The sequence below is a fragment of the Eulemur rufifrons genome, chromosome 19 (assembly GCF_041146395.1).
Source record: "Eulemur rufifrons isolate Redbay chromosome 19, OSU_ERuf_1, whole genome shotgun sequence".
NCBI lineage: Eukaryota > Metazoa > Chordata > Mammalia > Primates > Lemuridae > Eulemur > Eulemur rufifrons.
This window is the reverse complement of record NC_091001.1, coordinates 87,402,375-87,426,531: the sequence shown is the minus strand read 5'-3', so window position 1 is coordinate 87,426,531 and position 24,157 is coordinate 87,402,375. Positions and strand designations below refer to the sequence as shown.

General features: G+C 41.3%; 1 protein-coding gene across 1 annotated transcript in view; it reads left to right on the top strand.

Moving 5' to 3' along the window:
* Nucleotides 1-7,074, top strand: part of QPCT (glutaminyl-peptide cyclotransferase) — a 30,534-nt gene extending 23,460 nt beyond the window's left edge. The window contains exons 5-7 of the mRNA XM_069494653.1: nt 1,362-1,461; nt 3,499-3,615; nt 6,692-7,074. Coding sequence (XP_069350754.1) covers nt 1,362-1,461; nt 3,499-3,615; nt 6,692-6,837 — 363 coding nt within the window. The 3' untranslated portion in view covers nt 6,838-7,074. The remainder of the gene's footprint in view (nt 1-1,361; nt 1,462-3,498; nt 3,616-6,691) is intronic.
* Nucleotides 7,075-24,157: the final 17,083 nt, after the last annotated feature.

Here is a 24,157-nt window from a genome sequence, read left to right as displayed (position 1 = left end):
GCTTGCTCCCCCATTCCTGGACCTACAATCCATACCCACCCCTGATTCCTCTCCCTGCTCTGACTCTCTTTCCATATTTGATCTTTACTCAGTCCCCAAGTCCTCATTAACCCCAGGTTGGAACCTCATGCTCCTCTTGAGACTTTATTCTTCCCAGTGCCTCCATCCATGCCTGACCCCCATCCGTGAACCGACTGCTTATTCCCAACCCCTCCTCTCTTTCGTGCTCTTTGCCTATCACTGACCTTCACCCTGTAAGTGCACGTGGCCATGTTCAGTGTCTTCTATGACTCTAACACACCTCCTACTGGCACTCTCTCCCTCCTGTTGCCCAGTGGCAGCTCATAGTGGTCACGGGAATGTGGTCAGCACCTCATTCATTCATGTGTGCCCAAGTGGCCAAAAAGGGTTCGGAGAACCTGGCTGCTGAACAAAGTTATTTATTTATTAGTCCAAATATATGAATCCACAGTGATTCCACATTTTTGCCCCCAGAAACAAGCTCTTAGTAGCCTATCCAACCTCATGCATATGTTCCTATTTCAAACAAGCCTAATTTTCTTCAAATGAATATATTTATCGTTCATGAATTTATACATACTATGTCTTTAGAATCATAGACTCTGAAATATTTATCTACTATGTGTCAGGATCTATGCTAGATATTTACCCCCACATTATTTCACTTATAGAAATCAGGGAGTCTTAATCTGGGGGGTAGTCTTTAGGGAGTCCTCAAGCCTGCTGTTTTATGACTCAAACAAGTTAAGGAACACTGGTTTAATTACAGAGGGTTATAACCAGAAGAAACCTTTTAGAGATCAGCTAGTTTGAGCTCCTCATTTGATATATAAGAAAATGGAGATCCATAGACACAATGTCATATATCTCCTATACAAGGAATTTTATAGATGCTGCTTGATTAATAACTAGTTACTATCCAAGTGCTCTCTTTTGGGAATTGTGTCATTATAGATTAAGGAAAAAATGGCTAATTGGAATAGAATAGAAGATCAAACAGGTGAGGACTCCCATCTGAAAATAAAGGAAATATATTCTTTTTAAATCTATGAAATATTTATCCAGACATCTTCTTTCTAATTTATGCTTAATGATGTGCTTTTGGAGTTACATACACAAAGAATCAACACTTTGCCATTTGTCCACATTGCATAAGTGAGATTTGAAAAGTCCTCTAAAATGATTAGCATATGTTATTAAATCTTTTGTTCATTTATGCAACTCCCCATATTATTCTCAATTTCTGATATGCAGTTAGTTTTCACTGATTGTTTTTCCCTGTTGATGAATAGGAAATACTCTTTGGTGATAGTGATTAAACAATATTTTTTCTTCCTTAGGATTTATTGGTCTTATTGGATTTAATTGGAGCTCCAAACCCAACATTTCCCAATTTTTTTCCAAACTCTGCCAGATGGTTTCATAGACTTCAAGCAATTGGTAAGTACCACTGTTATTAAAGGGTAAAATATAGTTTCTTTCTATTGACAGATACTACATTTTAAAATTCAAAATTTATAATTAAAGTGTTTGAGTTAAATGTGTAATATACTTTACTAGCTTTTTTTCTTGCTTTATTGATTTATTATTCCTATTCATCTTCATTAAGTAGGCCCAGTTTATTTTCCTGCATGAAACTATATTTTGAAGTGGAAACATACAATACTACATTTCAGTTTCCATATCCTGAGAAATGGTTTCAGAATATTTTCCTAGAGTTCTGTTTGAAGCATATGGAAGGCATTTCTAGGGAAAACTTTACTCAGCAAAGCATGTTGGCTAATGATGAATGTTATGTTCTTTTAATGATACCAAAAGATATCCTTTAAATTTTCTTTCTTTTCCATCTCTGTCTTTGTCATCATCTATTTTCTGCCTTATCCAGGCATTATTGTCTTTTAAATCTAGTACAATCTCTGCCAATTTTCCAAAGAAGTGAGAGATCAGAATGAAGAGAAAGCCAGATCCTTCAAGAGCTGTTTAAAAGAAGATTTAGAGTCAAATGAATGGCAGTAGATTAGGCCAGACTGTTACGGAAAGCTTGGCACTTGTCCTGGAGGCTGCATCAGAAGAACACGAATAAATGGTTTGAGGAGAAGGAAAGAGAAGTGTATTACTTTGCTTGCAAAGGGGGAAAATGGCAGACTTCTATCTCAAAATCCAAATTCCCATGCATAAGCAGAAATACAAAGCTTTTAAAGGGAGGCCATTCAGCTACAAGCAATTGCTGTTCAACTGCAGTTAATGATTCTGATCTGTCCCATCACCTGACCTCCACTCAGACCTCTGCCTGGCGGGTTCCAGCTGAGCCATCTCCTATAGCACAAAGAACAAAGGACATTCCTCTGCCCCTCCCAACCAGTGGCCTGAGGTAGGGGTGCAGGTTTGAGTTCTCAAAAAGGAGTGGGGGATAGTTTAAAGAGACAGAAAATATTTTCTATCAATAACACTTTTACTGCAATTTTAGTGCAATTTTAACCCATTGTGCTGCCCTACCTATTGGTATTTACATCTCAAACCATATCTATAACTGTGTAAGAAAAATTGTATGCTATGGTAAAGGAATTGTAGGTATCAATAAATAGACGAGAATGTTGTTTTTGGTGGTAATTAGATCTTTCTCACTGTTCCTATAATCATATTGTTAATACATATGCTTGCTTAGTAGTTGATCCAGTTTCACCCTTTAAATTTAGCAATTAAAAAAATAAACAGCTATCCTAGTTTCACTTGGTTGTATTATAATATTCATGTGATCCTTTGTCATCTTGTAATGTATAACACAGGGGTTATGCAGGCCAGTGGGTCTCAAACTTTAGTGTGTCTCAGAATTACCTGGAAGGCTTGTTAACACTGATTGTTGGGCTCTACCCCAAGAATGTTCATAAGTCTGAAGTGGGACCAAATAATTTGCATTTCTAACAAGCTCCCAGGTGATGCTGATGTTGGTCAGGGATCACACTTTGAGAACCACTGATGTAGGTCACAATAGGTATCCCTTTCCTATAGAGTGGTCACTTGATATACTATTATGGTTGTGTATCACCTATAGCTTATACCTTAATATACCTATTATGTTTGAATATTTCCCTTTTAAGTCCCATGTCTCATCTTAAGGGATTCTTCGTGCAGCATCTTGGCCTTAGAGGCATCTACACCTGTGTTTTTCCCCCATTTCCCTCTTGTTTTCTCATTCTCTATCTCTCCATTGTTCTGTTGAGTTTCTACTTCTAAGGAGGTTCTCACCTGTAGGGCTAGAGCCATGTGTGACTCTTCTCTCCTCTTACTTCAAAATGTACACACCCAAATTCAACCCAGATGTTTATTGTCATAGGTGTGGCCATGCTCACTGTTGCATAATCTTTTAAGAATTATAGCCAAGTATGCTCAGATTTCAAACTCCTCAAGGAAGGATACATTCTGAGTTTTCATCAGATAAAAATAGATGTTCATCTACTGTGTAATTGTCATCTACAGAACATGAACTTCATGAATTGGGTGTGCTCAAGGATTACTCTTCGGAGAGGCAGTATTTCCGGAATTATGGTCTTGGAGGTGTGATTCAGGATGACCATATTCCATTTTTAAGAAGAGGTATTGTGTGTGTGTGTGTGTGTGTGTGTGTGTATGTGCACTTTTTTAAACTATCATATTTATTGTATTTTATGTGCATTTTGAAATTAAAAGACTACATGTCACCTATTTGCTCTTTTTTGGCGGGGGGAGGGGGGAACACAGTCTTGTTCTGTTGCCCCAGGTAGAGTGCAGTGGTGTCATCAGAGCTCACTGCAACCTCAAACTCCTGGGGTCAAATTATCCTCTTGCATCAGCCTCCCAACTAGCTGGGATTAGAGGCATGCACCACGATGGCTGGCTAAATTTTTTATTTTTAGTAGAGACAGCATCTCACTCTTGCTCAGGCTGGTCTTGAACTCCTGAGCTAAGCAATCCTCCCGTCTTGGCCTCCCGGAGTGCTATCGTTACAGGCATGAGCCAATGTGCCCTGCCCACCTATCCACTCTTAAAAGAGTAGATCAATTTTTTGTTCAGGCCTGGCTCATTTCCAAACCTTATTTAGCTTTCTGGTGCCATCAGATACCTCTCACTTCAGCAGTGAAACTCTTCAGGTTTCTGCATACACTTCAGTTGCTGCATACATTTGAGAAGGCAATTAAACATGAATAATAATTGGTGCACTTTGAATCACTAAGATCATCCTTCTTTAAAGATCGTGCCAAATTTAGATATTAACAATCTGAACCGGCCGGGCGCGGTGGCTCACGCCTGTAATCCTAGCACTCTGGGAGGCCGAGGTGGGCGGATCGTTTGAGCTCAGAAGTTCGAGACCAGCCTGAGCAAGAGCGAGACCCCATCTCTACTAAAAATAGAAAGAAATTATATGGACAGCTAAAAATATATATAGAAAAAAAAATTAGCCGGGCATGGTGGTGCATGCCTGTAGTCCCAGCTACTCGGGAGGCTGAGACACGAGGATCGCTTGAGCTCAGGAGTTTGAGGTTGCTGTGAGCTAGGCTAACGCCACGGCACTCACTCTAGCCTGGGCAACAGAGTGAGACTCTGTCTCAAAAAAAAAAAAAAAAAAAAAAAAAAACAATCTGAACCAATCTAAAACTATCCTAAAAATTTAAAAGACAATAAAATTAATTTGAATGAGTACCTTTCTTTAAAACAGAACTGTATATGTTATGCTATAAATAAGCTTTCACTAATATGTGTCTTCTGATCATATGCCTGTAAACTAGAAGTCAGATGCTTAAACCAAATTGAATGGGAGGAAAGAAGTCCAGACACTCCCTCACCTGATCTTTATTGACACCAGGTGCAACATCTTAAGATGCAACATTTCAGATGAAACCTTTTAAGCTTTAACATCACCTTACCAGGCCACTCCTTCGGGTTATCAGATGAAATGGCAGAGCTCAGCATTGTTCATTGATATGAAGGAATGATGGGCCCGAAAGTGAGTGCCCCTCATCCAGTCTTGCCCATCTCAGCAGACGGTCTACATTTATCCAGTTGCTCAGGCCAGACTCCTTGGAGTCATCCTTAATCCTGCCCTTTCCCTGGTCCCACATCCACATCTTACACACATTCAGTTGTAGATTTTCAAGGTGGTATCTAAGTATAGTACTGAGATGCAGCACTGGAACTTAATGATAATTCCTATTCCCTGTTTTGCAACAATCTGGAAGTTTGAAGAACCGTTAAATTTAATAAATTGATTAATTAAATTATCCATCATGTGAAGGCATCCATCATGGCTTCCATTTCCTCATAAAAGTCATTCCAAATCCTTGAGGGCACCCTTATCTTTTTCCTACACCTAGAATATTTGTGAAAGCTCACACCCCACTGACATCCTGCCTTCCCTTTCATAGAGTTAGATTGTATTCTCACACTTTGTGTAACTCTGGCATTTTCTGGTCAATAAGGAAGCAATAAACTTGATAGGCACCTAAATCAACCTAAGGACTCGTGCAGTAGCCTCCCAACTGGTCTCCAGCTTTTGTTCTTTCTTCTCTATTCTCTGTGTAGGAGCTAAAGCCATCTTTTTAAAAATGTAAATCAAATGCCACTTTCCTGTTTTAAAGCTTTAGTGGCTTTAAGTCCATCACATAGAATAAGACCCAAAGTCTTTATGATGACCTACAATGGTCTCCATTTTCTGTCTCTGTTCTCTCTCTCAATATCACCTCTTACTTCTCTCTCCCACTGCTGTTCTGATCCACCCACACTGGCCTTCTTGTGATTCTAGAAGCAGGCCAAGCACACTCCTACCTCATGACCTTTGCACTTGCTAATGCTGATGCCTGGAATGCTCCTCCCTGATCTCCACATGGCCTCCTTTCCCTTTGGTGTGTCTCTACTTAAATGTTAATTCTCCAGCTGGGTGTGGTGGCTCATGCCTGTAATCCTAGCACTTTGAGAGGCTGAGGCGGGAGGATCACTTGAGGTCAGTAGTTCAAGACCAGCTTGAGCAACATACTGAGACCTCGTCTATACAAAAAATAGAAAAATTATCTGGGTGTGGTGGTGCTCGCCTGTAGTCCCAGCTACTCAGGAGGCTGAGGTGGGAGGATCGCTTGCACCCAGGAATTTGAGGTTGTAGTAAGTTATGATCATGCCACTGCCCTCATGTCTGGGCAACAAAGTGAGATCTTGTGTCCAATAAATAAATAAGATAAAAACAATAAATATTAGCTTCTCAAGGAGGCCCTTCTCTAACTTTACTCCTTCTCTTGGTCCTGTTGCCTGCCCCTTGTTCTCTATTCCCTTATCTTGTTTTATTATTCTCAATAAGCCTTATCACCTTTAATAGTTATGTTTTATGTTTGTTTACTTAATTCTTTCTCTACTGGATTGTAAGCTGTATATGGGCATGGCTTTGCCTTTTCTCTAATGAAACCTCAACTCCTAGAATAGGAACTGGCATATAGTAGGTGCTCTATAATTATTTACTGAGTAAATATTTGTTAAATGGATGAATGATTTTGGAGTACAAGGGTAAGCTATAAGGAAGTGCATAAAAGGTGATGAATTATCAGCTGTCTTTAGATGGTACAGAGCTCCCTCTGCTTGAAGAATGATACTTTCTAGTTTACTCACTGGAAATATGCACATAATTATAAGTCACTTCTTTTTGATTTAGGTGTTCCAGTTCTACATCTGATACCATCTCCTTTCCCTGAGGTCTGGCACACCATGGATGACAATGAAGAAAATTTGGATGAATCAACCATTGATAATCTAAACAAAATCATACAAGTCTTTGTGTTGGAATATCTTCATTTGTAATATTCTGATTTAGTTTATGGTAATTGCTTCTAGCATCAAATTCAAAAGTCAAGGCACCATTTAAAATAATCTGATGCTAGCCAAATGCTGTGTGGAAACTCCTACCCTATAGATTCATTCTGTGGGTGAATATGAAATCAATGAATCCTAGAACTATTTTGTGTCCTAAGTTGCTCATTAATTTTCATCTACAAATAAAAAGGGAACATGTAAGGAAAACAGAAAATAAATATCTTTTTTTTTAACAAGGATTTTTTTTTTTAATTTTTCAATACAAATTTCATGGTAGCATGATACTGACTTTTTCACTTCATTATACAAAGATTTTCATCAGACAATAAGCCTATACTTTCCAAAGCCATGTAGAAATTCTCACTTCAAAAAATGGTGAGGAGAATTTACAAAAGCTAACAAGTTCAGGGAATCCTGACATTAGCCCAGGATGAAAAAATAATAAAGGTGATAAATAGTGCTCTCCAGAAGGCTATAAAGAAGCATTATTAACTATCTGACATAACTAACTTGGCTAGTGTGATCTCTTTCTGAAGGAAGCATCTATTTAAAGCATGACAAAAAACTAGGCAAGACTAATCCAAACTATCTTAACTTTTCCAAAATCAAGCTAACAGCACTGAATATGAATTCACCATTTGTTGCATGAATAATACCCATTAATACTTTTTTTTTTCCTCTTGACCCATATATTGGTGTAGAATGTCAGTTATATTTAAGGGAAACAAGTTGTTTTAGAATTGAACAAGTGTTTTAAAACTGAAAACAATGTTTTCACAACAGCATTCAATTTTTTATACCACCATACATAGCAGTTTACACCCCCCAGGGTTATAGATGCATAAATAAATTCAGCCTATCAAATTAATACTGTTGTTAACTGTTCAAATAGAGAGGCACAAGATAAAAGGATTATATCTGACAGTTTTATTCTCAAATATATATACTTTTTAATGTTTTCTCAAATTGAGCATATAATCTAAATTATTTTTTTTCCTTTCCTGATTTCCCTTTGTTACCTAAAAGACTGATCAAGCAAGTTGACAGAGCACAATTCACTCCTCAATATTACAGTGATTTAACCTAAAGAGCACTGATCTCAAGCCCAGAAAAGTTGCCATATTTTTCATTCCATATACTCAAAAGTATGAAATATTATCACCAAAAAGGGAGTATTTATTCATAATTAATACTTATCCACATGATTAACATTTGCTAATCCTAGGTTATGGATACATAGGCTTGTGTTTGTCTTATTATTTTTTAATGTAGATTTTTCTCGTATAGGTATAATCAAACTGTATTACAATTTTTTGGCTTTTATTTTTTCTGTTAAACTATGTAATTACCAGACATGTATTTGCCGTTTTGGTCTTGGGTTGAGATGAAGACAGAAAAAGACTGTTGAGTGTCAATTCTAGAGTCAGCATTAAGGTAACACAGTAGTAGCACAACAAATATGATAATTTTTACATAGGTAAATTATCTCATATTCAAGTTTGGTTGATTATTCGTAGCAATTTGTTTTCTGGAAACACACAGGCATTCATAGTTTGTCTTTGGCAATAGGAAACAGTTATTTAGAAATACAAACTTGATCCATTAAACAATTAGGAAATTGATCCTGTCGTGTGGATGAGGTTAGTTGGGGCCACTGTTCTCTGTGCATTCCGTGTTCGGAGCAGACATTTAGTAAATACTCCCTGAGCTCGTGTGCTAGGGCTGGGTAGGGCGTGAGACAGACAAGCCGAGTGGGGAAGCAGCGGCAGCTTTCAGTTCAGTGACAATGAAAGCCACCAGGAAAGTAATTTACTCGCTAAAACATACTTTTCCAGGTAAGAAAAGGATAAATATAATTTTGTCTAGAAGACTATGGATAATTATATAAAAGAACATAGCCAGAATTACATATATTACATGTTATACATATAACATTGTAATTTCATGTTAGTAAATTTATAGAATTAGATTTTTCTAGGATTTCTTTATATTTTACAAATCTGCTTCTAAAGTTATACAAAGGGATATTGTGCCTTTATGAGTTTGTAATATTAAGAGATAACACTTACTGAGTGCCAACTATGTACCAGACAGAGTCATAAATGCTTTATATGTTTTTACCAACTTAATCTTCACAATAATTCTATGAGGTAGGTGGCCTTATTTTACTAATAACCTCATTTTACGATGCTCAGAGTAGTTAAGTGTATTCTCCAAGATCACATAGTACGTGGCAACAGTGGGATTTGAACCCAAGCAGTCTGGCTCTAAAGCTTATGCTTGGAACCACTATAGAGAATTGCTTCTGTACATGAAAAGAACTTTGCAGAATATTCTTAATGCCAAATGCAAAGCAACAATTTTATCTGGAAATTTTTGTAGGTCAGTCTCTCAATCTGGGGATGCATTCTTAAATCATTGCTACCACAATTCACCTAATGTAGGCTTCAGAGGCAATGTCGAATGGTTTCTCTGCCATAGTAAAGGCTATTTTTGCATTAGCATGGGTATAACAGAAATCAACACGAGTGGTTCTAGGCCAAAGACTCTAAGCCAAAAAGCAGGATTAAAGGGAGCCGAATTTTCTGGATTAACTTTTGGATAAGAGAAAACATTTGAAAGGAGTTCACGGAAAACACATTTTTTTTTTTTTAACACGAGAAAAGAAATGGTTTAACTGATGATATTAAAATAGAATAAAAGAAGTTTTAATAAGGAGCCTAAACATTAGTTGACAGTACCACACACATAATTATGAGCCTAAATGATAAGCTCTTTTTGAGGCAGAATGAAATTAATAGGAGATCTATTATAATCTGTTGAGTTGACATTAGTTGGATTACTTTTAGAGGAGGTTGGTGGATATGTTGAAATGGGATAAAAGGAAAAACAAAAACATAAGCAGCTTAATTCAATAAAGGTTTTCTTTACAGAATTCTTTATTGAATTCTATTCTTATATTCACTAAGGGTTTGAACTAATATGGGAAAGGCAATCATGATGTCATAAAGGGAGACATTTTAAGGTATTAACTTTGATATTAATCTCTGAAATATGTTCTACATAATTCATGCTGGTCAGAAATATTAGTTTTTAAAAATTATAGCTGCAAAGACAGTGCTCCATAACAGTATGTTGCATTTGGAATTTTTGTATGCGCATTTTGGAGCATTTTACTGCCCCTAAGAGAACAATTTGTATGTTTTGCCTATTATTGTCAACCCTGAAACACATAGGGGTATTTTTCTTCTTTGAGAGAAATGAGTTCAAAGGAAAATATTCATAAAAGAGTATTCATAACCTTGGCATCTAAAAAAAAAATCATGAGCCTGTTATTGTAGCTTGAGGGTTGTGGCTGGAAGAGAAAAGACAGAGCCTTCAAAATGGAGACATGTTTTAGATGGTGAAGTAGTTGTCGTAAGAACAAAGCAGCCCATGTTTCGGCTCCGGCTCCAAATCTTTAAGCAGTTTATTTCATGAAGCGTCTTTCTTCCATCAAAGAAATACATTCATTATGGCACTGCAGCAAAATCATGTGAAAACTGAACGTTTGCTCAACCAACTGGGCCCAGCTGGAGGTGATTACTTTGCATAAAGGAGGGACAGACAAGATTCGAGACACTTTCATTCCTTTAATGCACAGAGAACCCCAGCCCCACATGAGGCTTGGTCAGTGTATAGTCTCAGTTTCTTTGCAAGACCTAACTCTGAGGAATGAAGATGGGGGGGATAAAGGAAATAAAGAGAAGATGAGGGAGACTATTCAGGGCAACCGCAGTAGTTTCAAGCAAAGCTAATGTAGGAAATTTGGGGAAATTACTTGAATTTTCTGTTCATGAAGGCATGAGGTTCTGCTTTCAGAGCCAGTCTTCCTATCAACTTTTGGCTTCAAAGGTGAATGCACCAAAGATTGAGGTTTCACTCTCGGTTTCAGGGCCACTTTCTATGCAGCCTGAAGTGATTTAACTGCCTCCCCTTACTTCTCCCTTCTCTACCACTTCTCTGACCTCTGTAGTACATCTTTTTCAGCCTTCAAATCATGAAATTACTGCTTTGTTGCAAGGGGTAAAGCCACTGCTGTGTGCCACGGAAGGGCTCAGGTGGAGAGGAGACGTTGTTAGCTAGTTGAGTCTGTAGTGTGGTATAGGATATCCCGCAAATCCTCCTAAACATGAAAATTGGCCCCAGGCTCCTGGCAATACATCCAACAGCAATAATTTATGACAGTTTTGAAGAGAGCCGGGATGAAAGGACTGTCTGTGTCGTGGCTGTATTTCCCAGCCTGAATTTGGTTGGTGTACTCACGCAAAGTGAAGTCATCTTATTGTGCTCATATTTCAAAGGCAACACATGGAACATGGCCCACTCTCTTGACACATCTAAATTTGCCAGTGGAGAGTTTAGACCGTTTGAGAATTAGCATGAAGATCACAAAATTGCCAAGAAGGGAAAACAACTTGGCTTAAAGCAAAAAAACCCAAATTCTCAATGATCACAAAGGTAACATAAAAAATTGATTTAAAAACTGATAAATTATAAACAGCACTAAAACTTCATTCTTTCATACTACCTTAGCACTGCATGGTACAGGAGGTCCTTGGCATTCGTGGACTTAACATTTGTGGTTTTGGCTAACAAAGAATAACATGTAGGAAATTACAGGAGCTACGTATTGGCATGGAGAAGTGGATGAGCACAGCTGACCACTGGCCATCAACTTCACTGTGCTCTCGTTACCCTTGCAGCAGCACTTGGGAAGTGACACACCCCATTGCTTTGGGCAAATGGCCCTCCCCCCACAGCCAACTACTCTTGCTGGAGATGTAATTAAAGAGATCTAGAAAAATGATGCCTGCAGGGAGTAGTTTTATAAATGATTTTAATCCTTATTTTAATCACTAATAGACAAATTAGGGTATCACCTTATAATTTCTGTTGTTTTTTTTTTTTACTGTCTAATGGGGCAAATTATATGCAACAATGGCATTCAAAAGCATTTAGGATATTTTCCTTGGAAATGTTAAGGATCCACTTTAGGTTATATTAGAATTATTTCAAATTATAGAATTTATCTTGATAATCCTTTGATAGATTGACCCATATAGCTATATGTTAGTGTCCTCATTTTACAAAGAAGTGAACACAGAGATTAAATTGTTCTCAGCTGATGCAAAGGCTAGACTCTAGGGAACTTAATTTCTGATACATGACATGGCTAATTTCAGCTCGGTTCGAAGGGATCTTAGAGATTTTCTACTTTACTGGTTTACAGCTGGAGGTAGTACTACTCCCCAGGGGGAGTTTGGAAGTATGTGTGTGTGTGTGTGGTCTATGGAGTGGAATGGGTGATGGATGCTTTGTTGCCACAAAGACTGAGGGGTGCTTCTGGCATTTAGAGGGAGGGGCAAAAATGAAGTTTCAGGGCACTTTGGACAATAATGAATTGTCCTACCCCAAATGCCAGTAGTGCCTCCACTGAGAAATACTGACTAGTTTTTGACATCCTCATTTTAAAGGTTCAGTTGTCAAGATGGAGAGAGGATGAATCATTTAAGATTTGTTTGGTTGCAAGTGACAGAAAACCCAATTCAAATTTACCTGATCAAAAAAGGAAATTTATTTCACGTCTCTGACTTCAGGCACAGTTGACTCCAGAACCCTATCCCTTCTTGTCCATCTGCTCTGCCCTCCTCTAGGTAGGCCCTAAATTAGGTTCAGCACTTCCTCCTGGGGGCAAGATGGATGCTGTAGCCCCAAGTTAATACCCTATAACTCCAGTTTTAGCGAAGGGAGACTACCTATCCCCTGTGCAACAGTTCCACAAAGTCGTAGGCCCGATTGCCATTGGTTTTGTGACCTTCGCCGATTCATCTCTGGGCTGGCAGATGGAATGCTCTGATTGGCTATGGTCTCATGTCCATCCCAATAGCGGGGGTGGGGGGGGTGGGGGCGGTGGGAGGGGGTGGGGGTGGGAAAGGGTCAGCCTCACCAAACCACAGGAATGATGGTGGGGCAAAGATCACTCCCCAAAGGAAGGTCTAGAGAAAGGATGTTGTACAAAAGAGAGCAACAAATATCCACTGCAGTAGGTAAGCTAGTTGGGTGTGTGCGCATGATCTTAAGGCATGGTACCACGCTCTTCTCTTATATACCATGTGGAGTTACAATGTTCTCTTAGAATGGAGATGTACTTGGTCCTTCATCACAGCGCATAAACTATAGGGTCAAAGTCATGGAAGAAGAACGCAGGAGTTATAGACTATGCCTCAGGCTTTAAAAATCTACATTAGAAGATTTCTAAATTCAGCCTGTCATGCTCCATTTCCATGCAGTTGGATCCTGCATTGGAAATGAGAGTTTGTTAAAGGAAAACAGTTACTTCACCTAAGCTCAGATTTTCTTCAGATCATTGTATTTCTTCCCCAGACCTATATACAAGTTGATAGAGCTTAGAAAGTTTCATCTAAGGGAAGAAGAACATTTTTGGATATTTAAATTGTTAACATTTTACCTTGAGAGAAGGCAAAGGGATTACAGTATATAAAGAACCAAGAAAAATTTAGGATACTTAGAAATTGACCAAGAGAAGCAAAATTCTCTGCTAGTAGGAGGCTGGCAGTGATGGACGAGACCTTGACCAGACACTGCCTGAGGCCGGGCACACTGTGAAGCTGGGGATCAGGGCTGGCAGAGGAAGGAAGGGTTTTCTGACTCACTCACTGTGAATGTTTCGGTCCAGCAGTTCTCTTCAAAGTCAAAGAGTTCAAGGCAGCACTTTGATCAAATATAAACTTCTTACGCCACTCCCCAGAGGCACATAAATGTTATCAGGCCAACGTGTGATGGCCAGCCAGGTCATAGGTGTCTGTCAAGGTCATTATCAGACCACAGCATGGGCTGGATGGAGCCTGAGCTGAGATTGCTGTTCAGGGCCTGGGACCTAGAGGGTAGAATCTAAGTGCTTTCCAGTTGACACAGGCCTTAGAAATATCTGCTCTATGGTTTTCACCCTCAGCTTTAGACTTTCCCTGGGGCTGCCCTGCACAGAGGGGCCCTCTCAACATTTGCCCCTCCCCAGTGGCAGAACGTGCTCTAACAGTTTTCAGAGTTTTGTGTTTTAAATAGGAGAATCCTTTCTTCAAAGGAATCTCACATGGAAACTCCAAAAGATAAAAGTGGAGCAGATCTGGTCGAAGCAGAGAGAGAGGCCTGGGACCTTATTGGCTAAGCCCTGTTCCCCACCACATTCGCCCCCACCCACTCCTGCGGGGACTCCTCAGCACCTCCGTGAGACCGAGGGTTCTGCAGACTGAGGCGTGGAACTCTGATTCAATTCCTCGGTTCTCACGCTCAGTGACTCAGTGATTACTCACTCCTTGGCTTCTTGGTCACCACTTTCTCTTGGTTCTCCTAGCTCAGCAATGTCTCCTGTCTCCTTTGCCACACCTTCTGTGTCTTCCTGACTCCTAAACATCAGAATATTTTGGGGCTTAGTTCTTGGACCTCTTTTCCAGCTATACTCATTTCCCAGGGAATCTCATCTAGCCCCACAACTCTCAAATTATGTGCAGGTGACTTCCGAACTTGTATCTCCAGTTCCAATCTCTCCTCAAACTCCAGGCACCACCCCTGGGGTGCCCCAAAGCCACCTTGGATGAAGAAATGCAAAACTGAACGTGGTTCCATGCATCCTCCCCCACCGCGTCTTATCCTTCCCACCTCAGTAAATGGGATTTTTTTTTTCTTTTAGACAGAGTCTTGCTCTGTTGCCCCAGATAGAGTGCAGTGGTGTCATGGTAGCTCACTTCAACTCAAACTCCTGGGCTCAAGTGATCCTCCTGCCTCAGACTTGTGAGTTACTGGGACTACCCTCATGCAACACGCCTGGGTAATTTTTCTATTTTTTTTTGTAGACACAGGGTCTCGCTTTGCTCAGGCTGGTCTCAAACTTCTGAGCTCAGTGATCCTTCCGCCTTGGCCTCCCAAAGTGCTAGGATCATAGGCATGAACTACCCACTCAGCCAATAAATGGAACTCCTCTCTCTCAGTTGAGGACATTCGCAGATCCTGATGGCTCTCCTTTGTACTGGACCCTGCGGAGAGGACTTTTGAGCACTGCTCCCACGCTGGGTCAGTCAGGTCACATCACTGCTCTGCTCAAGACCATCCAACGACTTCTCGTTTCTCTCTGAATAGGATCCAGTGCCATCCCCATGGCGGGCGAGGCCCCACCAGACCAGGCTCATCCACCTTTCTCCGTTCTGGTCTGTCGTCCCACCAGTCTCTTCTTCACTTATTTCCTAGTCACACTGGGCTCCTGGATTTTCCCAAACAAGCTGAGCATAGTCCTGAGTCAAGGCCTTTATATTTGCTGTTCCCTCTGTCTGGAATTCTCCTCCCAGGTATTTGCGTGGCATTTGCCTACATTTTCTCTGGGTCTCTGCTCAACTAATACTTTATTGGAGATCCCTTCCCTGGCGTGCTTTGATCTGTCCCCAGGACTTGTCCTGTTTCCAACCTGGAGAGGCCTTAAGTGACGACTTCGTCAGTAAAGCCACCATCAATCACTTCACCCCCTAATATCACTGATTGTCCCTCATTCCCCTAGAGATGAGGTGTTTCTTCCATGGCACCTATTTCAGTGGGAGCTATGGCAGCTGCAGCACCCAGGTCCGACCCAAGTAGAGCCCGGAAGGTTCTGGCTTCCCCGGCGGCTGCCTGAAGGCGCCAGGTGACACAACCCAGGAATACACGCAGTTAATGGCCTGCACAGTGGTCTTAAACCAACGAGAGGAGGGAGATAGGAAGAGACTGAAGATTAATTACTTATCCTTCCGCTGTCCAATGGCTTGTTTTGAGATGCGGTGATTTCATATGATGACTCTAAGAGGCAGAGATGAGAAACAAGTTGTATTTGTTGCAAAGCTGGCCATCTTGGTAACATACCTCATGTGTTTGCTTTTCTTCCTTCCCTACCTCACTTGCTACTCTCCTTCACTTTTACTTCCCTGAAATTGCACCCTCTCCCATAAAGACTTAGCTGTGAGCTTTTGCCTCAGGCTGTGATTTCTGGGGAACTGTTATCTGTTTGCTTGTGTGTTATCTCCTCTTGAGAATGTGAGCCTGTAAAGAAGAGCAGGGTCTTTGTTTCATTTACTGCTATATCCTCAGTGCCCCGCTTAGTGCTTGGCACATAGTAGATGCCTAGTAAACACTTGTTGGAAGAATTTCACGATGAGGAAACTTGTCTTTCCTGATCCTGGATCTTAAGCCAGGATGACCCACTTGCGAGTCACCCCGGTCTCATCTGTGGCCATCGTCTTGACGGCCTTGTCTTGAATCTGCCCTTGTTCTTGCTCCCTGCTCCCTCGTCCCTCACCTCCAGTATGCAGCCGCCTCCACGCTGGACTCCTTGTAGCGCTCTGCCCTCCTCCAACCTAGACTCGATGTAGCAGTCTGAGAAATCTTTTAAACACAGGAGTCAGATCTCATCACAATGCTGCCTAAGACCCTCCAATGCTTTCCATTGCACTGAGAATCCCTGCCCACCGGTCCCTGCCCACTCAGAAACTCAGCATTCTACTGCTCTCTCCCTCCCTCTCTCGGCTGCAGCCTCACCAGCCTCTTTTGTTCCTTGAACTTGCTAAGCACTCTCCTGCCATAGGGAGGCTTTTGGACACCCTTTCCTGCCACATGGATTCCCCTTTACTCCCACTCCCATGGCTGTCTGTTTCTTGGCCTTCTCACAGAGGCCTCCCAACATCCCCTAATCAAAATAGGTCTTTCCCTGTGTGTCGTTTTCTCAGCACTTTGCTCATTTCCATCATTGTACTTAATGCAACTTGTTACTCTGATATTGTTTTACTTTGGGAGGCCCTATCTCTGTTATCAAACTGTAAGTTCCGCGGGGGCAAAGACTACATCTATTTTATTCATCATTGTATTCCCAGCGCCTTGGAGAGATATTAGCATGTGGCAGATGTTTAATAAATATTTGATAATTAAACAAGTATTCAGGTATTAATCCAGCTTGTATTCCCTTGGCTTCAGGACTTTGTGCAAATGCTTCTTTATCAGAGATGCCTTCTCCAACCACCTTATTTAAAATATGATAATGTATTTTCTGGCTTTGGTGCCCTGATTTTGGTGAGAAACGTGATACCTTTAGTTTGGGTGCTCAGTGTTCTTTTTTTTTTTTTTTTTTTTGAGACAGAGTCTCACTCTTTCACCTCAGCTAGAGTACAGTGGTGTCATGATAGCTCACTGCAACCTCAAACTCCTGGGCTCAAGCAAAATCTTCCTGCTTCAGCCTCCTGAGTAGCTGAGACTGTAGGCATGTGCCACCACACCTGGCTGATTTTTCTATTTTTTTGTAGAGACAGAGTCTCGATCAGGCTGTTCTTGAACTCCTGAGCTCAAAGCAATTTTCCCACCTCGGTGTCCCAGAGTGCTAGGATTACAGATGTGAGCCACCACTCCCAGCCCTCAGGGTTCTGTAAGAAGTGGCTTGCCCTCTGCCTCTTGGCTCCCTTGACTGCCTTAGGCATCTACCCCATCCAGCTCCAGCCCTCAGGACCCCTGTCCTGATCAGGGCCTGCTCTGCCCTGTCCCAGAAAAGATGGGGCAAATGGAGACACAGAGAGCTTGAGTAACTTGTTTAAGTTTATACAGTAATGGAGATTTGGGACCAGAAGTCAGCTTTTGGGATCTCCATCCAGTCCAATGTCTTTTCACTGTATTATGTTAATCCTTTATCTCTGTTGCAAATCAAAGTGACTCACTTTGAGGTTTCAGATGGGCATCCCAAGGGTTATGGAGTACATGGTTATTTGAAGTAAAAAAAAAAGAAAAAAAAGAAAAGGAAACAAGAATCCAAGCTCCTGGCTAGACAGCCAAAGCTCGAAGGATGGGATAGCTACTGAGGACCAAATCTTCCCACAGAGCTGGAATTGGGCACCGAGGGAGCAGATGCAGCAAGAGATCAGGCTCATATCCAAGACCGAGGTGCTGGGTTGTGAGCCGCCTGTGCCTGGCCTCCTTCCCCTGGGCCTGCCAACGGGAGACTCTGAGCTCATGGCTGGGGATTTGGCCTTCACTTTCCAGTAGGTTCTGAAAGTGCTGCCCTCAGAGAAGTGGTGACTTAGAACAGGAACCAGCGTTAGTGGGTCCAGGGAATTCCCTAGGTCTGCCTCTCGCCTCCTTTTACCTTTCTCCTTCCAAAGGGGGACATGCGAGGCAATGCCAGGGAAGAGAGGTGAGAAACACGGATATGAAGTCAAGTGGAATGAAAAACCACAGTGTAGAGCAGTTTTCAGCACTGGGTACAGTTTTTGCTGAGACACAGAATTGGGTGGAAATGGAAGGCCAGAAGAAGTAGGTGGTGGAGGGAGAGGAGTTGAGGCTCCTTCAGGCTTTGGGTGAGAAACCTGCCCGCAGACCCTCAGAATAGTCACACTTGGTCTCCTCTTGGCTTCTGGGTACCAGCAAGACCTTTTTGGGTTTAGTCTGTTTCCTCTGTGGTGGTAAAGAAGGCCCAACGCATTTGCATAGGCAGCTTTCAACCAAAGCCTCAGCCAAAGTGTTTCTGACTCATCCAGGTGAGTCCCTCCTACACCTGTCAACAGGGGAAACTCCAGCCAAGGAGGTTGCATTTCTTGCTTCCCTGTTCCAGAGAGTTTTCCTTCCTGGGTGGTGGGTGTGGAAGTGGAGGAGGGCTGTCTTCGTCTTCTTCGTCCCATGCCCTGTCCCTTCCTCCCATTCTTCCTTATCAAGCTGTATGTTCCCATTTTGAGCTGTGAGTGAAGGAAGCAGGGTTTATTAAAAACATTTTTTAATCAAGAGATTAAACTCTGACAATGGTGGAATTACACACATGAGTCAGTGTATAAATCAGAAGGTAGAGTTGAAGCTTTGAAGATATTTCTGTGTTCTACCAACCTGAGAAATTAATTCTCAGACATTGCTTCCTCCTTGGAGCCGTTTCAGCATGTGGCCCATGGGATATAGGCCAAGACTCTTCTAGAGGCAATAGGCTACGTGTCTGAAGTTGTAGGATGCTCTGGGCCCTCGAGTTTGTCTGTCCTCTTCCCCAGATTCAGTGCATCATCTTTTACGTGCTGCTGAGCTCCCAAAAGCTGTGTGCCACCCAGACAGTTTGCCCCAGGCAGCTGCTTGAGCATTCTCTCATTCTGTGTTTTGGTGGTGTTGGGTAGGGCACCATCTGTGGGTTCTGTTTTGACTCACCGGAAGGAAGGAAAGGAAGGAAAACGGTCTCCCTCTGGATATGGGATGTATGACAGCAGCAAACAGGCTGCCCATCTGAACCACTTGCCTGGTATCAGGGTTCCTGCTGTGGCTGCTACCAGATCTGCACAGTAACCATGGGGAGAGGGCTGGAAATGGTTGGGCATTAAGTACAAAGAAAAAAAAGCACTTAGAGGTATGGAATTTATTCACACTGATTCAGGGAAACAAAGAAAAAAGTTGTTGGAGAATAGAATGTTCCTGGCCTGTAGGCCCACTGAAATGAGAATCTTATTACACTTCTGAGTTCTCTGCCAACTCACTGGGGGCTATTTTCTAGTCTCTTTTGCTGCTTGCTCTTCACCTTCAGACTTGTCAATGTTGAGGGACCCCAGGGCTCAGTTCCATGTCCTCTTCATTATTCTGTCTCACTTAGTTCATGGTTGACCTCATCCACCTTCAAGTCTTTAAATATCGGCTATATGTTGACAACTACCAGAGTTCTCAACTGCCTTCTAGACTCGTATATCCAGTTGCCTACAGAACAGCTCCACTTGGAGGTCAAACTCAACATGCCCCCATTGAATTCCTGGTCTTCCCTCCACAAAACTGCTTCATCTGTAGCCTTTTCCATCTCAGTTGACTGTAGCTTCATTCTTCCCATAGCTCAGCCAAAAACACTGGAGCCATTATTGACTCCTCTTTTTCACAACCCATATCCAGCAAGTCAGGAAATAGCCTGACTGGGAGTATCTTCAAAATACATACAGAATCCAATCGTCTTTTACCACCTCCATTGCTACTGCACTGGTCTAAGTCACCGTGATTTCTTGCATTGCTTACTAAGAGCCTCTTATCAAGCCTCCCTGCCTCCACCCTACTTCCCTTCAGTCTAACGTTCGTGTAGTAGGAAGAGAGATTCTTTAAGAAAGTAGGTCAGATTATGTCACTCCTCCACTCAAAGCCTGCAATAGTTCTTGTTTCACTCAGAGTAAATGCCAATGTTCTCACAGTGGCCTGCTTGACCCTCTGTGATCTGTCTCCTAACAGCACTCTGACTTCATCTTTGACTAGCCTCCCCCATTGCTCACTCTGCTCCCCCATTGCTCGCTCTGCCACGCAGGTCTACTTGCTGTTTCTTGAACATGGCAGTCTTGATCCTACCTCAGGACCTTTGCACAGGCTGTTTCCTCTGCCTGGAGTATTTTCTCGCCGGATAGCTTCATGGCTAATATTTTTATCTTCTTCCAATCCTTGCTAAAATGTAATTTTTCAGTGAAGTTTTCCTGGATTCCTCTATTTTTAATCTTGAGCTCTTTTACTCTGTTATACTTTTTTGTTTTTTTGGTATCACTCTCTAACATACTGCACGATTGACTTATTTAATATGTTTGCTTTTTATTGTTTGCCTTATCCTTTTAAGATGTAAGTGCCACAAAGGCAGGGATCTTTGTTTTGTTTATTTGAACAGTGGGTTTGTTAAATGAATGAATAAATAGCAGTAGGATCAGGGACAGTCTCACAAGGGAGCCAAATGAAAGGCAGGTAATAGAGTCCACAGAGCACAGGGTGTAAGTTGTGGCCATCTATGGTTGAGGACCAGAGAGCTTCTAGGTTGTAACTGGAGCTAACACTGTGGGTCAGAACGGTCAATTTAGTTGCCTTCTGGGGTCTGTTGCATGGTCATTGATAATAAGCCAATCTGATTAAAATGAAAATCAGCCATCCTACTAGTTAGACCCCGTGAATAGGCATGACTTCTAGATGACTCTCTTTTACCATGCCTTGGTTGTTGGGAGGCTACATCATATTTCATGATGCAAAAGGAAATGGTTACTTGATTATGTTTTTCCTCTTTCAGGCAGACATAAAAAATTAAAAGAAAAGTGAAAAGTTTTAGGGGGAAATGCTTTATTCATAGAATTGCAGCTGGAGTGAGAAGTAGAGCTGGAGCGAGCTAAATGGGGAACATTTTTGTGGTGAATCCTATGTCCACACATACTTGGTGTGTATGCCGGTTTTAAATGGTGTGTGATCTTGGCATATACTACCGTCATTTCTATCCCTGCCTGTGGGCTAAGGCACAACGCTGGAGAAGTGACACAGATATTGATGAAGAGCAAATTATCTGACCATTTCAGGATCACAAGCTGGAAGGTTGCTCAAACCCAGATTCATCCTTCTGCTTCTAGTCTCAGACCCTTTGACTTGGGTTCTGGTACCTCTGTTCCTTGCTACTTTCTCCTTCAAGTGATGCTTCTGACAATAGCTTTACCTTAGGAACATGGTGATTGTAATGATTAGTAGCATCCCTTTTTGCCCTCAAAAGTCCTACTTAAGATGATAAATTTTGGGGGCATTTTTATCTAGGGTTCAGCTTGGCTGGTGACCTTGGACCTCTCACTTGTGGGCTTTTTGTCCTCCATCCATCAGCTGGCTTTGGTGATAGTGAAAACTTGATTGTGTGGAAGTTCGCTTTTCCCAGAAGTTCAAAGGGTCACCCAGTACAGTTCTGAATCTGTAATTTGGCCATTGAATAACAGGGTGGATTCAAAATTTGCTGGTTACCAGCAATGGAGAAGTGGTGCTAAATGAGAACAGGAATCCCAGCTCACTCCCTGGGGCTCGAGTGACCAGGAGCCCCATTGGCTGGAAGATTGTGCAGCGCATCTTAGTGCCTGTGAAGTGAAGTTTGTGGTGTTCTTGCTGGTTGTATGGGCAAGTCATGTTTCCTGTCTGGGCCTTGGTGTTCCCATCTGCAAACTACAGGGGTTCAGCCTAATGATCTGTTGGGTCCCTTTGAACTCTAAGATTCTATACAGAAGAACAGCATATTACATAAGAGCATATTATTTGGACATAGAACAGAATTCAAATCCTGGCTCTGCAATGTAAAACATGTTCAATTTTCAGCAGGTTATAAATTTAATTTTCTCACGTGTAAAATGGGCATTATACTCACTCATAGGCTTTTTATGATGATTAAATGAAATAATATGTAAGAAAACACCTTGCGAAGTACCTGTCACTTAATTACTCAATAAATGATGTTAATTACTATGGCTCTGCATGGGATTGCTTCCAAAGCACATTATCTCATGTAAAGATTGTAACTGTGGGAGGTGCAGTTGGGTGGCTATTGGTATCTTTATTTTTACCAATAAGAGTGAAGCTCAGAGAAGTCAAGTGATTTCCCTTTGGCCACAGAGTTGGTGTGTGATAGAGCCAGGGTCTTGCCTGATACTGTGGGGGAACTAAGAGGTGCATCAATTAGACATTCATTGAAGAGATATAGATAGTTGTACCCACTACCCAGCAGGGAAGACCTTTTAATTTATGCAAGAAAATTCTCTAGAGATAATACGAAAGAAGCAGCAGGAAGGAAGAACCAATTGTAAGTTTGATGATTAGGCCAGGGAAAATAAAAAGCTTTCTGCTTCTTAGATAATGTTGTAGCCTCATTCTTTTGTTCTTTTCTTCCACTGTCCTGCAAAGTGGCAGTATCCGATGCTGCTAACGTCATCACGAAAATCAGTCTCTGTTTCTCATCAGCCTCTCGGATCATATTTCCCGAGATCTGAGTCTCAACTCTTCACTTCTGATCTTTACTACCGCTCCATCAGAGTTCTCTTTTAAAATGTCATTAAAATTCTTTTTCTTTTTGAAGAATTTATTTTTTATTCCTTTGCTTTCTATTCCCTAAAGTAATACATGTTTATTGCAGAAATGTTGAAAAATATAGTAATGTATAAAGAAGAAAACACTAATCTTAGAGATGATCACTTTCTACATTTCATTCTAGATTTCTTTCTATGAGCGTATACAGACACAAATTTTGCTTAATCATTATCCTATTTGTTTTGTGTTATAACCTGCTTTTTTAATTTATTTTAATATGGATATTGCTTCATGTTATTAAAGGGATTTTAAAATGTAGCTTTTAATGGATGCTTGATAGCCCATTGTATGGAGGTACCAAAATTTATTTAACCCAATTCCTACTATTGAACACCAACTCATTCCAATATTTCACTTTTATAGATAATACTTGATGTAAACTTTTTTGCGTGCAAACCTTTGCCACATTGCTCCTTATTTCTTTGGTGGTAGCATTTTGTATGTAGGAGGGCAGTGGGATGGATGCTTCCAGAACCAAGCCAGGCTGTGTCAGCTAAGCAGGGTCTTTGTGCTGCCGGTAGGTGTCATCTTTGCCACATAGTTTCTCCTCTTACTTTTCTCAGGATCATTTTTCAAGGCCAGAGATAGACTACATTTGTGAGTCAATAGAGTTCAGCTCCAAATAGTAAAATCTCTTACAAGGAGCACAAGTCAGCAGTGCCTGAGGGCTGTGGGCCTAGTTGCTTTGCTTTCTCTGTCGGGTTGATTCAGTCCAACCCAGCAGTGTGCTTGCTGCTGACCTGATTCTGAGAAAAAGCATTCAATCTAGACTGCTGGCAAAACTCCATCCTCTCAGGCTCTCTAGGAAACACATACTCATGCACACGTGAAAAAAGAAGGATTTCTCAAAGCATCGAATAATTAAAAATTCACAACAATTTTAAGAGGTAGTTATTATCAACATCCTTTTCTAAGTAAAGCAACTGAGGCTCAGAGATGCTAACTTGTCAAGGTGCCACAACTATTTAATGATCTAAGGCAATATTCAGACTCAAGTACATTTGTTCTCTGAAACCTGCAATTTTAACAATTTTCCTATGTTTGTTTAAAAAATGCTGATTCTGAGGCCCTACCCCTAGGCTATTGGACCAGATTATCTGGGCATGGGGCCCTAGAGTTTGTATTTAAATGACCTTCTTAGGAGTTTCATATGTGCGCTAAACGGAGACACCCATTCCATCTGTTCTGTGACCAGGAACCAACCAGAAATCATGACTACGGAGGCTGGGTGGACCTTGGATGATTTGAGTCTTTAAGACACCTGTCCAGTCCCCATTTCATGTCAGCAACAAAATGTTGAAATATTAATAAATACTCTCGGATTGGCTTTGAGAGAGGAGACAATATGTTATGAAATTGAGAGTTTTGTGGTCTGGGCAACCATTCT